Genomic DNA, 17,114 nt, shown 5'->3' with positions numbered 1-17,114 from the left:
AAAGGAGCTCAGCCACAGTGTGAGGTAAGGCTACCCACATGGGTGAGGTGTTCACATATCTGCGTGAAGAGGACCTGGTGGCAGTATTCAGTCCTAAACTGTGTTTGGTGGTGGTTGGAAAAAATCATTCCTCACAATACATAACAGCGAACACGTTCCGAGATGGCATGTCACTGTTCCAAATCATTTGTGTCCTAAGAAACACGGAGATTGAAAGTGAGAGAGTTTGTCATGGAAGGTGATAGAGAGAGACAGAGAGAGTGACAGAGAGAGAAAGAGAGAGAAAGAGAGAGAGAAAGAGAGCAAGAGAGATGAATGAGAAGAGAAAAAGAGGAGACGAGAGAGTAGACAAGAGAGGTATATTTAGAGAGGAATAAAAGAAGGAAGGAATGAAGGAATGAATATGAAAGTGAGCACTCTATGCCCTAGTGTGTGAATCTCCTTCCCCTAGGAAGACATACACTGATGGATGTGATGGATGAGTCCAAGTTTTATGAAGTCATTCAAGCTTTCCTACCCTTTGATATTAACACTCCAATTAGTCTACCTTTTAACATAGGGCTGCCTTTTATGAATTTGTAGGGACATTAATCAGCACACAACACCAAAGAGAAGATTTTGAGTACAGTATATATATTTTGTGGGTCAAGGAGAAAAAGAAGATCATATGGGAAATGGTAACTGTCTCGTATCTACTGCCTACACCCAGTACACGTTAAAGAGGCAAAATCACTTCTAATTTATTGCCACAGTGAGAACATGAGGGAAGACAAACATGGGAACAGAGAAGGGACATCACTGGTGCAGCTGCGATGTAGGAGAGGAGAGAGAATCTATTAAGTCAAACAGGAAGTGTGTAGGTTTTCCATCCTTCCATTGCTTCTTGTCTGATATTCAGGACTCTGTGAGTCTTGTGAGCCTCTTAGAGTCCAGGCCCGTGTTCCCTGCATCAATGAAGTGCCCTCACTGTGTCCCTCACACACCTAAACACCCGTTTTTCCACTGTAGTCACAGAGCTCAGCTGTGGGAAGATGTGTTGCGTGGATGACTAACTCTCGTGGAGTATCATCTCGTCAGGGATTTGTTGTATTCAAAGTTCCCCCTCGATAGGCATGTCCTATAAAGTGCAGCTCCTACCCTGAATTATGGAAGATACAACTGATGGCAGATCATCTAGCACTTTTGATGGAGTCCCCAGAGAATGCATAACAGAAGGACAGGGTGTAGGAGGGCTTCACCAGGCCAGGATCTGATAACTACATCTGCACTTCAGAGAGGGCTTCTGGGGACAGAGAGCCCCAGTCAGTAGTGAGTTCACATGCATGTTCCCCATGTCATCGAGCCTGAATCCCTGAGGCTTTCATATTTACAAGCCAGCAGCAGGAAACAAGGACACTCAAGTGTGTCAAGTTCCTATGGATGCCGTCGAGACTCTCCCAGAAAATTCCCAAAGTGTAAAAGAGTCGGAACTGAAATTTTTGGGCAGCTTCTCTGCTGATGTATTTGGCTATTTGAAGGGGTGATGTACCCCGCATATGAGTACACAGGAAGGAGTGCACTGTTTCCTGTTACCTGTCTCCTTTGGGAAGAGGCTGGTGGCTGCTCTTTTTAGAGCTCAGCCCTATCTCTCCTTCCACCTGTACCATAGCCATGGTCGTGATCTGCTAGGAAGGAAGTGCACTTAAGGACATGAGCATACAGCCCGACAGGCACAAAACAAAACCATATACACATTGTAATACAGAGAAACACAATCAAATGTATACCCCCATAAAAACACATACACGTTTTAAACAGTTGGGCACAGTGAATGGGTCATAACTCGTAGGTTAATTTTCTGCAGTTGAAATCTAGGGCTGGAAATATGTCTCAAGTATATGGCATAAAATCCTCATGACCATGAGTCCCTGAGTTGTGTCCCCAGTACCACTGAAAAAGGTGCAACTCATTCTGCACAGCTTTGTGTATTTCATTGACCGTCCTTTAACCATTAGTTGTTTATTGATTCGTTTGGGTTTTTTTTTTAATAAAGACATATTAGTAAGAGTGAAAATAGATTTAAGTTTCTTCTAGTGGTTAGAGTTGGTAAAGAGAAGTCACACAAGTTTTGATGTGAGACATTATGTTACGTGAGGTTTATGGATGAAGATGAGTGGATTGGGTGATGTCTGCAATCACAGGAGTCAGGTGAAGCTACATAAAAGTTTTGGGGAGTCACCATTCTCACTTACCTTTCCACAGGCAACCAGGAATCTGCATCCTGTGTGAAACTGTGTGTCTACAATTTGTCAGGTTGAAATCATGCTGGCAGACACAATGAAGCCACATGAATTCATATTCAGTACTTTTTCCAGTTTGTTTTCAAAAACATGGCTCAGACTGGAGTAGAGTGGGAGGAGTATGGGGATATGTATGTGTAGGTTCTAAGTGGAATATTATTTTGTCTGACCTAGGCATGGTGGGGCACGGCTGAAACCGCACCTCTTTGGAGTTTGAGGCAGATCGATTGGAAGTAGAGACCTTCGTGGGCTACCAAGAGACAGCAAGAAAACCTTGGGGGACAGAGTTAGACCTTTGGTAAGAAACCCACTACAACAGCATTAAAAGCGACAGTTATCATAAGTAACTCAGTTATGGAGTCATTTTGTAAAGTAGACAAAGTCCTGAGTTCCATCACAATGTGTAAATCAAGAAATTAAATGGTTTATTGAAACTAAGATAGCATTTCACAGGCCACAAAGAATTCACACTAAGCCTTACATACTTTGCTTTTTGCTTTGCTTTGCTCAGTTGTAGAAGTTATGGTTTGGATTGCACATTATTGTCAAATGTCTTTTCAACTGTACTCGTGACATTTCTGAAACATGTATCAAAGGTCTTGAAGGATAGGGCTTGGGTTATGGCTAAAGGAAGAGAAATAAATGCTGTGGAACTGACCAAAGTTAACTACAACCCAGCAGGATACTTCAACTTAGAAATTCAGTATAAACTACATAACTGTAAAATAGATAATGCATGTGGTAGGGTGTAAGTGTGGGACAAGGTATGGTAAAGGAGGGGATTCAAGCAAGAGAATGTGGTCCGTGGAATTAAAAAGCATTAGGAACGATAAGAAGGAAACATGCTGCAATTGCCCCAAGTTGACTAGGAAGGAGTTGAGCTACACAAAACCTGGGGTAATGTAAGAGGCAAAATGAAAACATGCATGGAACTGTCAAAATGAATACCCTGTGTCCAAGGAATGTATCCTAATTTAAACATAAACCAACAAACAAATAAATCAATCAATAAGTAAGTAAAAAAATGGTTTGGGGGGAAATTGAAATCGTCATATGCGTGCTGAAGATTCCTGTCTAGAATATTTCCGTTGGGAATCTTGTAGTCCTCTTGCCAAGAAAGCAAAAGTTCTCAGTCCAGTAGCCTCAAAAACACGAAAGAGAGCAAATATTCAGGTATTTCTTTGCGTTGGTGTTTTCCCTGTTCAGATTCAGAACTGTTCATTTTGTGCTTTTTTTTTTCTATTTTTGTTTTGTCTTACTAAATCCATATGAGTAGAGAAGGGAGGTAGACACCCATGCCTTGAAATGATAGAACTGCCACAACACCACATTACCATTTGCAGCTGAAAGATTAGGAGATTGACGATGTTTCCCTTAGGTGGGATGCGTAATGGTGATCATGTGACACTGCTGGGCCTCTTCAAAGTCCCTGGGGAGATGACTTTGCCCACGTGAATTTTCTCCAGTATCCTGGAAGGAAATGCAAATAAGAGTTGCTTTCTTTTCAATGCTATGGTGGAACTCCAGATGTCCAAGAAGAAAGGAAAACGTTCTAACTAATCTACATGTACTGTTTTGTGGGTGTTTTTTCCAGTGATTTTGTGGGGGGTTATTTCTTTTAGAGACAGTCTACCTATGCCATTACAAGTTTCTCTGAAGTCTTTAATGCAATCATCCTAATCCTATCAGATAGAATCTCATAATCTCTGAGATGGAAAGTTTGTGTGACAAGTTTCTTCACAGGTTTACTTGGACCAATTTAAAAGTACTTCCCATCTTGAAGAATTTATGTTCATTAAATACGGAGATAGAGAAACAACTAAGTGAAAAGAACCCCTTAACAATGGGTTCAGAAATATCTCAGAAACTCATAAAAGCTTGTCTATATGTGTTTGATGGTTTGGGGTTTGAAGTCAAGGCCTTGAGCTGAATATGCAGAGGCTTGGCCATGTGCCCAGCCTTAGAATTTCTTTCTTTCTCATATCATTCATAGTATTTTTTACTAGTGCCCATTAATTGTACAATATGAGTGGTTTCATTATGATATCTGCATACATGCATATAATGTACTTTGCTTCCTCTGTCTCTCTTTACACAACCCAACTAAAATCTGCTTCAAATTTTGACTGCTTTTTGAAAAATAACTCTTTCTGTGTTTCAATAAGACTTTTTCTTTTGTGTATTCAATAGTCAAAAAGTATTGTACATTTTCTCTTTGATGGTATTGGGGCTTTATATCAAGACCTTTTCATTTTTCTGCAGCTGCTTCACAATATTCCCAGACTTAGATTTCCCATAATTAACACAAACCTATATGAGTATGGCAATGTCACAGTTCCACCAGCTTATTTAATGGTTTATTTCGTCTTTGCATTTTTTCCTTTCTTTATTGTACTATTTTTGTTTACTGTGTGGCATTGGGTTTGCCAACTGTATGGGCTTCCTTTGTAAATTCCATAATTTGCCCCATACTCTTTCCAGTAGAAGGAAATGCAACTGATTGGTTTTTCTCATTGTGATGTGGGCGTGAGGTCCGTAAACCATTGTGTCTCCCCTTGATCGTGTTTGTTGATATAGAAATTGGGGAAGGGACAACCTTGAAGTCTCAGGGATAAGGAAAGACCAAGCCCTTTAAAGCAGATGACATTGAGTTCTGGAAGGTGATTGGTGGAACTTGTGTGAACTGATGGGGCGTGGCAAATGGGGATAGAAAAAGGCCAAGCGCTCCAAAGGTCAGTCATTGGAGACTTCCTCAGAGGGAAAAAGGACTCCTCAGTTACTGGAAGTTCCAGCTAGAAAAATTGGGGATTCTTGCTCCTGCAGAAATGGAGGCTGCTCAACACCACTGGAGAGGTAAGTCTGAGTCTTATGTGTTTCCCAAACAGATTCTCTACTTTCAATTGTCCTGTTGCTAAAAGTCCTTTTGTGTGTTTTTGACCTTTAGCCCAGGGGGTGCCCTCTTGGGAAGATGCAGATGTTAATAAGCATGAGAGTGTGTTGGCAACAGACAAAGCTCCCAAGGAGAAATTCTGTGTGACTTGGAAGCAACCTTATGTGGTTGGTGCTGGGCTGCAGAACCTGGGGAACACCTGCTACATGAATGCCACACTGCAGTGTCTGACATACACAGCCCCTCTTGCCAACTATATGCTGTCCCAGGAGCACTCCCAGACCTGTTGTCCACTGAACACCTGCATGATTTGTATTTTGCAAGCTCACATGATAAGAGCTCTCCAGCACTCTGGGAAGGTGATCCAGCCTTTGAGGGCCCTGGTGACTGGTTTCCATAAATATAAGCAGGAAGATGCCCATGAGTTTCTGATGTTCGTTTTGGGTGCAATGCAGAATTCATGCCTGCCTGGGCACAAGGATTTGGATCCTCAGGCTGAGAACACCAGCCTAGTCTGTCAGCTCTTTGGAGGATACTGGAGGTCTCAAATCAAGTGCCTCCGGTGCCATGGCATTTCTGATACCTTTGACCCCTATCTGGATATAAGTCTGGATATCAAGGCAGCTCAGAGTGTCCAGGAAGCATTAAAATGTTTAGTAAAGCCTGAAAATCTGGATGGGGAAGAGGCCTATGATTGTGCTACTTGTTTAAGTAGAGTGCCTGCTACCAAGACACTGACTGTGAAAACGGTCCCCAAGGTTCTTATCCTTGTGTTGAAAAGGTTCTGTGATTTCACGGGTGTTAAAATCGGCAGGGTCGTGCAATACCCAGAGTGTATTGATATGCAACCGTATATGTCTCACCAGAACACAGAACCACTTGTGTATGTCCTGTATGCTGTACTGGTCCATGCTGGGTTGAGCTGCCACAGTGGGCACTACTTGTGTTACATAAAAGCTGGCAACGGACACTGGTATGAAATGGATGATGCCAAGGTAACTCCCTGTGGCATTACATCTGTGCTGAATAGGCAAGCTTATGTCCTCTTTTATGTTCAGAAGAGTGAGCTCAATGGACACAGTATTGGTTTCTCTCATTGTGAGGAACAAAGTCTCCTGGAGGTGGCAGACCAGGACATGGGAGCGCAACAAAGAGAGCTTCACAGACCGTCCAACATGCAAGTTGGAGAACCCTGCGGGCACAAGGAAGATTCAGCAACAAAAGAAATCACCTTAGACCAGTGGAAAATCCTCCAACAACAAAACCGGCCAAAGTCTGAATTCAACATCCGGAAAATAGAAGGCACCCTGCCTTCCAATGGAATCATGATTCACCCATCAAAGTACAGGGTGGGCATGAGAAAAAATCACACTGAAAAGGAAATTTACCTGTCTGCCCAGTGTTCCAAGGACACTGGCCACCTTCCTTGTGTGGGTGTGTGCCCCAGAGCTAACAAGAGGAAGAACAAGCAGCACAAGAAGTCTCTCCTTGTATTCTCATGATTTCACTTCATGAACTGCTCTCCTTCAGGGGAAGAGACAACTGAACAGGGTCAGAGTGCTCCAGAGAGGGCAAGTGGGATTTGTGAGCATGATCTCTGTAAATGAGAAGCATTTATGTAAAGATCATGTGAAAACACATTACCAATTGTTTCAGAAAATAGACCTTTTGTTTTGATGTCTCGGGTTTCTTTTTCAATATCCTGTGGTGTGTAATTTTCTGTAGAGAATAGGCCCTGAGAAACGGCCCATTTTTAGTATATGTCTTTGAATGCTATAAAATTGTCAAAAGATAATGGTCAGTGAGAGCCTTGCATTGGATGAGTTCACTCAACATAAATCGATTAAAGTTTAAGAAGCTGATAGGAGTGCAGCAGATTTACATAAAAGGTATTTGGGTTCAGAAAACTTACTAATTTGTAGGATGTTTTCATTTTTTGTATTGCAGTTTTAAGTTCTTCCTTTTCTTTTTGTCTCACCAAATAAAGATTACAAAAAGATAATCCTTCCTGTGTACTTGCCTAAATACTGAGACCCATGTGCACACCCACTCTGCTTTGCCAACATGAGATGCTGACAGCAACATCTGGATATCCACTGAGCAGTTGCAGGTGAGCTGAGAGAAGTGCCCTGTGGTCAGCATTTGCCAGGGACACACAGGATGCAGTGCTGCCTGCAGTGATCCTGTGTGGACTGCAATCATATGTATGAAGGATCACAGGCACTGACGGGTGTGAGGGAAATGCTCTGGCTTATCCATGCAGTGATGTACACAGGAAATGTGTTTTTGCCAATGAATCTTGGTTTCTGCATTGATGGGCATCTTTTGTCTCATAAGAAGAAGATGAGTGCAAAGAGCAGCTAATGAACAAAAAGAGTTATGACTATATACTCAGTGAGATGTAGAGCACTTTGGAACCAGTGGAACAAGTGTATGGAACTCAGGGAGGGAGGGAACAGAAAAGACAATGAAAGACCATCAGCCAAGTTGCGTACCATAACATGGCAAGGTGGAGGAAAGTAGAATGTGTCCTGACAGCTGTTCAAAAGAGGGTCGTGGGAGGTACAGGGGGAAGGGATAATAAGGGAAAGGGATGAACAGACAAAAGTAAGGCACTCCCACAGAGGGAATACAGGGAGTTACCACTTTGAACATAAACATGAATATTAATTTTATACAAGGAGGAAAGTAATTGGGTAGCAGGTGTTTTGGGCTGCTTCGCTAGTTGGAGGTGTGAAGGCATCCTAGGAGATTAAGGGGACGATATATGGTACATGGGCTTCATATTTATATATGATGCAGAAGTAAAAAAAGTCCTTCAATTGCTTCCAGTGTCCTGGGGAGAATCCTGATGAGTAGCTAATATGGGTGCCGTGTAAATTGTGCACAGTATGAAATTAATAGGAATCGTTAGTAGGAATCGCCTCCTTGACAATTAATATATCTTCCTACAATATTTATAAAAATTATTTCGTTGAATCTCTTTATGTGCATGGATTTGGGGGAATAATGAGTGGAAGGGAGAACAGCTTTGACTCATGCATCTTAGGGGATCGGGACAGATTTACCCTAAATTCAGGGATAGGAAACAGAAGTTTCTCTAGGGTGAGGTTAGAAGAGATAGTGGGGATACCGCAGAGTTGGTGGGAAGGGGCGCTCCATCCAACTGGGGTCGTTATCACCACAACCTTTCACAACCCATGCAAATACATGGCCAGCAAGAATGTTAAGGGTATTGATCTCCATGTTTCTCTTCTGACCTGCTTTATGGGAAGTGTTACACCCTGTTTTTTGTGCATGAGGAATGAAGAAAAAGGGCAAACCTGACTATCAAAGACAAGAGTTTGCATGTGGATGACAAGTTCATTAACACAGGATGCCAAAGGAGCTCAGCCACAGTGTGAGGTAAGGCTACCCACATGGGTGAGGTGTTCACATATCTGCGTGAAGAGGACCTGGTGGCAGTATTCAGTCCTAAACTGTGTTTGGTGGTGGTTGGAAAAAATCATTCCTCACAATACATAACAGCGAACACGTTCCGAGATGGCATGTCACTGTTCCAAATCATTTGTGTCCTAAGAAACACGGAGATTGAAAGTGAGAGAGTTTGTCATGGAAGGTGATAGAGAGAGACAGAGAGAGACAGAGAGAGTGACAGAGAGAGAAAGAGAGAGAGAAAGAGAGCAACAGAGATAAATGAATAGAGAAAAAGAGGAGACGAGAGAGTAGACAAGAGAGGTATATTTAGCAAGGAATAAAAGAAGGAAGGAATGAAGGAAGGAATATGAAAGTGAGCACTCTATGCCCTAGTGTGTGAATCTCCTTCCCCTAGGAAGACATACACTGATGGATGTGATGGATGAGTCCAAGTTTTATGAAGTCATTCAAGCTTTCCTACCCTTTGATAATAACACTCCAATTAGTCTACCTTTTAACATAGGGCTGCCTTTTATGAATTTGTAGGGACATTAATCAGCACACAACACCAAAGAGAAGATTTTGAGTACAGTGTATATATTTTGTGGGTCAAGGAGAAAAAGAAGATCATATGGGAAATGGTAACTGTCTCGTATCTACTGCCTACACCCAGTACACGTTAAAGAGGCAAAGTCACTTCTAATTTATTGCCACAGTGAGAACATGAGGGAAGACAAACATGGGAACAGAGAAGGGACATCACTGGTGCAGCTGCGATGTAGGAGAGGAGAGAGAATCTATTAAGTCAAACAGGAAGTGTGTAGGTTTTCCATCCTTCCATTGCTTCTTGTCTGATATTCAGGACTCTGTGAGTCTTGTGAGCCTCTTAGAGTCCAGGCCCGTGTTCCCTGCATCAATGAAGTGCCCTCACTGTGTCCCTCACACACCTAAACACCCGTTTTTCCACTGTAGTCACAGAGCTCACCTCTGGGAAGATGTGTTGCGTGGATGACTAACTCTCGTGGAGTATCAACTCGTCAGGGATGGGTTTTATTCAAAGTTCCCCCTCTATAGGCATGTCCTATAAAGTGCAGCTCCTACCCTGAATTATGGAAGATACCACTGATGGCAGATCATCTAGCACTTTTGACGGAGTCCCCAGAGAATGCACAACAGAAGGACAGGGTGTAGGAGGGCTTCACCAGGCCAGGATCTGTTAACTACATCTGCACTTCAGAGAGGGCTTCTGGGGACAGAGAGCCCCAGTCAGTAGTGAGTTCACATGCATGTTCCCCATGTCATCGAGCCTGAATCCCTGAGGCTTTCATATTTACAAGCCAGCAGCAGGAAACAAGGACACTCAAGTGTGTCAAGTTCCTATGGATGCCGTCGAGACTCTCCCAGAAAATTCCCAAAGTGTAAAAGAGTCGGAACCGAAATTTTTGGGCAGCTTCTCTGCTGATGTATTTGGCTATTTGAAGGGGTGATGTACCCCGCATATGAGTACACAGGAAGGAGTGCACTGTTTCCTGTTACCTGTCTCCTTTGGGAAGAGGCTGGTGGCTGCTCTTTTTAGAGCTCAGCCCTATCTCTCCTTCCACCTGTACCATAGCCATGGTCGTGATCTGCTAGGAAGGAAGTGCACTTAAGGACATGAGCATACAGCCCGACAGGCACAAAACAAAACCATATACACATTGTAATACAGAGAAACACAATCAAATGTATACCCCCATAAAAACACATACACGTTTTAAACAGTTGGGCACAGTGAATGGGTCATAACTCGTAGGTTAATTTTCTGCAGTTGAAATCTAGGGCTGGAAATATGTCTCAAGTATATGGCATAAAATCCTCATGACCATGAGTCCCTGAGTTGTGTCCCCAGTACCACTGAAAAAGGTGCAACTCATTCTGCACAGCTTTGTGTATTTCATTGACCGTCCTTTAACCATTAGTTGTTTATTGATTCGTTTGGGTTTTTTTTTTAATAAAGACATATTAGTAAGAGTGAAAATAGATTTAAGTTTCTTCTAGTGGTTAGAGTTGGTAAAGAGAAGTCACACAAGTTTTGATGTGAGACATTATGTTACGTGAGGTTTATGGATGAAGATGAGTGGATTGGGTGATGTCTGCAATCACAGGAGTCAGGTGAAGCTACATAAAAGTTTTGGGGAGTCACCATTCTCACTTACCTTTCCACAGGCAACCAGGAATCTGCATCCTGTGTGAAACTGTGTGTCTACAATTTGTCAGGTTGAAATCATGCTGGCAGACACAATGAAGCCACATGAATTCATATTCAGTACTTTTTCCAGTTTGTTTTCAAAAACATGGCTCAGACTGGAGTAGAGTGGGAGGAGTATGGGGATATGTATGTGTAGGTTCTAAGTGGAATATTATTTTGTCTGACCTAGGCATGGTGGGGCACGGCTGAAACCGCACCTCTTTGGAGTTTGAGGCAGATCGATTGGAAGTAGAGACCTTCGTGGGCTACCAAGAGACAGCAAGAAAACCTTGGGGGACAGAGTTAGACCTTTGGTAAGAAACCCACTACAACAGCATTAAAAGCGACAGTTATCATAAGTAACTCAGTTATGGAGTCATTTTGTAAAGTAGAAAAAGTCCTGAGTTCCATCACAATGTGTAAATCAAGAAATTAAATGGTTTATTGAAACTAAGATAGCATTTCACAGGCCACATAGAATTCACACTAAGCCTTACATACTTTGCTTTTTGCTTTGCTTTGCTCAGTTGTAGAAGTTATGGTTTGGATTGCACATTATTGTCAAATGTCTTTTCAACTGTACTCGTGACATTTCTGAAACATGTATCAAAGGTCTTGAAGGATAGGGCTTGGGTTATGGCTAAAGGAAGAGAAATAAATGCTGTGGAACTGACCAAAGTTAACTACAACCCAGCAGGATACTTCAACTTAGAAATTCAGTATAAACTACATAACTGTAAAATAGATAATGCATGTGGTAGGGTGTAAGTGTGGGACAAGGTATGGTAAAGGAGGGGATTCAGGCAAGAGAATGTGGTCCGTGGAATTAAAAAGCATTAGGAACGATAAGAAGGAAACATGCTGCAATTGCCCCAAGTTGACTAGGAAGGAGTTGAGCTACACAAAACCTGGGGTAATGTAAGAGGCAAAATGAAAACATGCATGGAACTGTCAAAATGAATACCCTGTGTCCAAGGAATGTATCCTAATTTAAACATAAACCAACAAACAAATAAATCAATCAATAAGTAAGTAAAAAAATGGTTTGGGGGGAAATTGAAATCGTCATATGCGTGCTGAAGATTCCTGTCTAGAATATTTCCGTTGGGAATCTTGTAGTCCTCTTGCCAAGAAAGCAAAAGTTCTCAGTCCAGTAGCCTCAAAAACACGAAAGAGAGCAAATATTCAGGTATTTCTTTGCGTTGGTGTTTTCCCTGTTCAGATTCAGAACTGTTCATTTTGTGCTTTTTTTTTTCTATTTTTGTTTTGTCTTACTAAATCCATATGAGTAGAGAAGGGAGGTAGACACCCATGCCTTGAAATGATAGAACTGCCACAACACCACATTACCATTTGCAGCTGAAAGATTAGGAGATTGACGATGTTTCCCTTAGGTGGGATGCGTAATGGTGATCATGTGACACTGCTGGGCCTCTTCAAAGTCCCTGGGGAGATGACTTTGCCCACGTGAATTTTCTCCAGTATCCTGGAAGGAAATGCAAATAAGAGTTGCTTTCTTTTCAATGCTATGGTGGAACTCCAGATGTCCAAGAAGAAAGGAAAACGTTCTAACTAATCTACATGTACTGTTTTGTGGGTGTTTTTTCCAGTGATTTTGTGGGGGGTTATTTCTTTTAGAGACAGTCTACCTATGCCATTACAAGTTTCTCTGAAGTCTTTAATGCAATCATCCTAATCCTATCAGATAGAATCTCATAATCTCTGAGATGGAAAGTTTGTGTGACAAGTTTCTTCACAGGTTTACTTGGACCAATTTAAAAGTACTTCCCATCTTGAAGAATTTATGTTCATTAAATACGGAGATAGAGAAACAACTAAGTGAAAAGAACCCCTTAACAATGGGTTCAGAAATATCTCAGAAACTCATAAAAGCTTGTCTATATGTGTTTGATGGTTTGGGGTTTGAAGTCAAGGCCTTGAGCTGAATATGCAGAGGCTTGGCCATGTGCCCAGCCTTAGAATTTCTTTCTTTCTCATATCATTCATAGTATTTTTTACTAGTGCCCATTAATTGTACAATATGAGTGGTTTCATTATGATATCTGCATACATGCATATAATGTACTTTGCTTCCTCTGTCTCTCTTTACACAACCCAACTAAAATCTGCTTCAAATTTTGACTGCTTTTTGAAAAATAACTCTTTCTGTGTTTCAATAAGACTTTTTCTTTTGTGTATTCAATAGTCAAAAAGTATTGTACATTTTCTCTTTGATGGTATTGGGGCTTTATATCAAGACCTTTTCATTTTTCTGCAGCTGCTTCACAATATTCCCAGACTTAGATTTCCCATAATTAACACAAACCTATATGAGTATGGCAATGTCACAGTTCCACCAGCTTATTTAATGGTTTATTTCGTCTTTGCATTTTTTCCTTTCTTTATTGTACTATTTTTGTTTACTGTGTGGCATTGGGTTTGCCAACTGTATGGGCTTCCTTTGTAAATTCCATAATTTGCCCCATACTCTTTCCAGTAGAAGGAAATGCAACTGATTGGTTTTTCTCATTGTGATGTGGGCGTGAGGTCCGTAAACCATTGTGTCTCCCCTTGATCGTGTTTGTTGATATAGAAATTGGGGAAGGGACAACCTTGAAGTCTCAGGGATAAGGAAAGACCAAGCCCTTTAAAGCAGATGACATTGAGTTCTGGAAGGTGATTGGTGGAACTTGTGTGAACTGATGGGGCGTGGCAAATGGGGATAGAAAAAGGCCAAGCGCTCCAAAGGTCAGTCATTGGAGACTTCCTCAGAGGGAAAAAGGACTCCTCAGTTACTGGAAGTTCCAGCTAGAAAAATTGGGGATTCTTGCTCCTGCAGAAATGGAGGCTGCTCAACACCACTGGAGAGGTAAGTCTGAGTCTTATGTGTTTCCCAAACAGATTCTCTACTTTCAATTGTCCTGTTGCTAAAAGTCCTTTTGTGTGTTTTTGACCTTTAGCCCAGGGGGTGCCCTCTTGGGAAGATGCAGATGTTAATAAGCATGAGAGTGTGTTGGCAACAGACAAAGCTCCCAAGGAGAAATTCTGTGTGACTTGGAAGCAACCTTATGTGGTTGGTGCTGGGCTGCAGAACCTGGGGAACACCTGCTACATGAATGCCACACTGCAGTGTCTGACATACACAGCCCCTCTTGCCAACTATATGCTGTCCCAGGAGCACTCCCAGACCTGTTGTCCACTGAACACCTGCATGATTTGTATTTTGCAAGCTCACATGATAAGAGCTCTCCAGCACTCTGGGAAGGTGATCCAGCCTTTGAGGGCCCTGGTGACTGGTTTCCATAAATATAAGCAGGAAGATGCCCATGAGTTTCTGATGTTCGTTTTGGGTGCAATGCAGAATTCATGCCTGCCTGGGCACAAGGATTTGGATCCTCAGGCTGAGAACACCAGCCTAGTCTGTCAGCTCTTTGGAGGATACTGGAGGTCTCAAATCAAGTGCCTCCGGTGCCATGGCATTTCTGATACCTTTGACCCCTATCTGGATATAAGTCTGGATATCAAGGCAGCTCAGAGTGTCCAGGAAGCATTAAAATGTTTAGTAAAGCCTGAAAATCTGGATGGGGAAGAGGCCTATGATTGTGCTACTTGTTTAAGTAGAGTGCCTGCTACCAAGACACTGACTTTGAAAACGGTCCCCAAGGTTCTTATCCTTGTGTTGAAAAGGTTCTGTGATTTCACGGGTGTTAAAATCGGCAGGGTCGTGCAATACCCAGAGTGTATTGATATGCAACCGTATATGTCTCACCAGAACACAGAACCACTTGTGTATGTCCTGTATGCTGTACTGGTCCATGCTGGGTTGAGCTGCCACAGCGGGCACTACTTGTGTTACATAAAAGCTGGCAACGGACACTGGTATGAAATGGATGATGCCAAGGTAACTCCCTGTGGCATTACATCTGTGCTGAATAGGCAAGCTTATGTCCTCTTTTATGTTCAGAAGAGTGAGCTCAATGGACACAGTATTGGTTTCTCTCATTGTGAGGAACAAAGTCTCCTGGAGGTGGCAGACCAGGACATGGGAGCGCAACAAAGAGAGCTTCACAGACCGTCCAACATGCAAGTTGGAGAACCCTGCGGGCACAAGGAAGATTCAGCAACAAAAGAAATCACCTTAGACCAGTGGAAAATCCTCCAACAACAAAACCGGCCAAAGTCTGAATTCAACATCCGGAAAATAGAAGGCACCCTGCCTTCCAATGGAATCATGATTCACCCATCAAAGTACAGGGTGGGCATGAGAAAAAATCACACTGAAAAGGAAATTTACCTGTCTGCCCAGTGTTCCAAGGACACTGGCCACCTTCCTTGTGTGGGTGTGTGCCCCAGAGCTAACAAGAGGAAGAACAAGCAGCACAAGAAGTCTCTCCTTGTATTCTCATGATTTCACTTCATGAACTGCTCTCCTTCAGGGGAAGAGACAACTGAACAGGGTCAGAGTGCTCCAGAGAGGGCAAGTGGGATTTGTGAGCATGATCTCTGTAAATGAGAAGCATTTATGTAAAGATCATGTGAAAACACATTACCAATTGTTTCAGAAAATAGACCTTTTGTTTTGATGTCTCGGGTTTCTTTTTCAATATCCTGTGGTGTGTAATTTTCTGTAGAGAATAGGCCCTGAGAAACGGCCCATTTTTAGTATATGTCTTTGAATGCTATAAAATTGTCAAAAGATAATGGTCAGTGAGAGCCTTGCATTGGATGAGTTCACTCAACATAAATCGATTAAAGTTTAAGAAGCTGATAGGAGTGCAGCAGATTTACATAAAAGGTATTTGGGTTCAGAAAACTTACTAATTTGTAGGATGTTTTCATTTTTTGTATTGCAGTTTTAAGTTCTTCCTTTTCTTTTTGTCTCACCAAATAAAGATTACAAAAAGATAATCCTTCCTGTGTACTTGCCTAAATACTGAGACCCATGTGCACACCCACTCTGCTTTGCCAACATGAGATGCTGACAGCAACATCTGGATATCCACTGAGCAGTTGCAGGTGAGCTGAGAGAAGTGCCCTGTGGTCAGCATTTGCCAGGGACACACAGGATGCAGTGCTGCCTGCAGTGATCCTGTGTGGACTGCAATCATATGTATGAAGGATCACAGGCACTGACGGGTGTGAGGGAAATGCTCTGGCTTATCCATGCAGTGATGTACACAGGAAATGTGTTTTTGCCAATGAATCTTGGTTTCTGCATTGATGGGCATCTTTTGTCTCATAAGAAGAAGATGAGTGCAAAGAGCAGCTAATGAACAAAAAGAGTTATGACTATATACTCAGTGAGATGTAGAGCACTTTGGAACCAGTGGAACAAGTGTATGGAACTCAGGGAGGGAGGGAACAGAAAAGACAATGAAAGACCATCAGCCAAGTTGCGTACCATAACATGGCAAGGTGGAGGAAAGTAGAATGTGTCCTGACAGCTGTTCAAAAGAGGGTCGTGGGAGGTACAGGGGGAAGGGATAATAAGGGAAAGGGATGAACAGACAAAAGTAAGGCACTCCCACAGAGGGAATACAGGGAGTTACCACTTTGAACATAAACATGAATATTAATTTTATACAAGGAGGAAAGTAATTGGGTAGCAGGTGTTTTGGGCTGCTTCGCTAGTTGGAGGTGTGAAGGCATCCTAGGAGATTAAGGGGACGATATATGGTACATGGGCTTCATATTTATATATGATGCAGAAGTAAAAAAAGTCCTTCAATTGCTTCCAGTGTCCTGGGGAGAATCCTGATGAGTAGCTAATATGGGTGCCGTGTAAATTGTGCACAGTATGAAATTAATAGGAATCGTTAGTAGGAATCGCCTCCTTGACAATTAATATATCTTCCTACAATATTTATAAAAATTATTTCGTTGAATCTCTTTATGTGCATGGATTTGGGGGAATAATGAGTGGAAGGGAGAACAGCTTTGACTCATGCATCTTAGGGGATCGGGACAGATTTACCCTAAATTCAGGGATAGGAAACAGAAGTTTCTCTAGGGTGAGGTTAGAAGAGATAGTGGGGATACCGCAGAGTTGGTGGGAAGGGGCGCTCCATCCAACTGGGGTCGTTATCACCACAACCTTTCACAACCCATGCAAATACATGGCCAGCAAGAATGTTAAGGGTATTGATCTCCATGTTTCTCTTCTGACCTGCTTTATGGGAAGTGTTACACCCTGTTTTTTGTGCATGAGGAATGAAGAAAAAGGGCAATCCTGACTATCAAAGACAAGAGTTTGCATGTGGATGACAAGTTCATTAACACAGGATGCCAAAGGAGCTCAGCC

The 17,114-nt window shown here is 42.3% G+C and overlaps 2 protein-coding genes across 2 annotated transcripts; both read left to right on the top strand.

The window, feature by feature from the left end:
- The first annotated feature begins 38 nt into the window (after positions 1-38).
- On the top strand, positions 39-8,527 carry LOC141411391 (ubiquitin carboxyl-terminal hydrolase 17-like protein 6). Its single transcript, XM_074042880.1, has 3 exons — positions 39-216; positions 5,224-6,603; positions 8,472-8,527. The coding sequence occupies exons 1-3, from the start codon at positions 39-41 to the stop codon at positions 8,525-8,527; spliced, it is 1,614 nt and encodes a 537-aa protein (XP_073898981.1).
- A 61-nt stretch (positions 8,528-8,588) lies between these two features.
- On the top strand, positions 8,589-17,077 carry LOC109680265 (ubiquitin carboxyl-terminal hydrolase 17-like protein 6). Its single transcript, XM_074042878.1, has 3 exons — positions 8,589-8,766; positions 13,774-15,153; positions 17,022-17,077. The coding sequence occupies exons 1-3, from the start codon at positions 8,589-8,591 to the stop codon at positions 17,075-17,077; spliced, it is 1,614 nt and encodes a 537-aa protein (XP_073898979.1).
- Positions 17,078-17,114: the final 37 nt, after the last annotated feature.

The sequence above is a fragment of the Castor canadensis genome, chromosome 10, assembly GCF_047511655.1.
Source record: "Castor canadensis chromosome 10, mCasCan1.hap1v2, whole genome shotgun sequence".
Taxonomy (NCBI): Eukaryota; Metazoa; Chordata; class Mammalia; order Rodentia; family Castoridae; genus Castor; species Castor canadensis.
The sequence above is the reverse complement of the archived record's forward strand: the minus strand, read 5'-3'. Positions and strand labels throughout refer to the sequence as shown.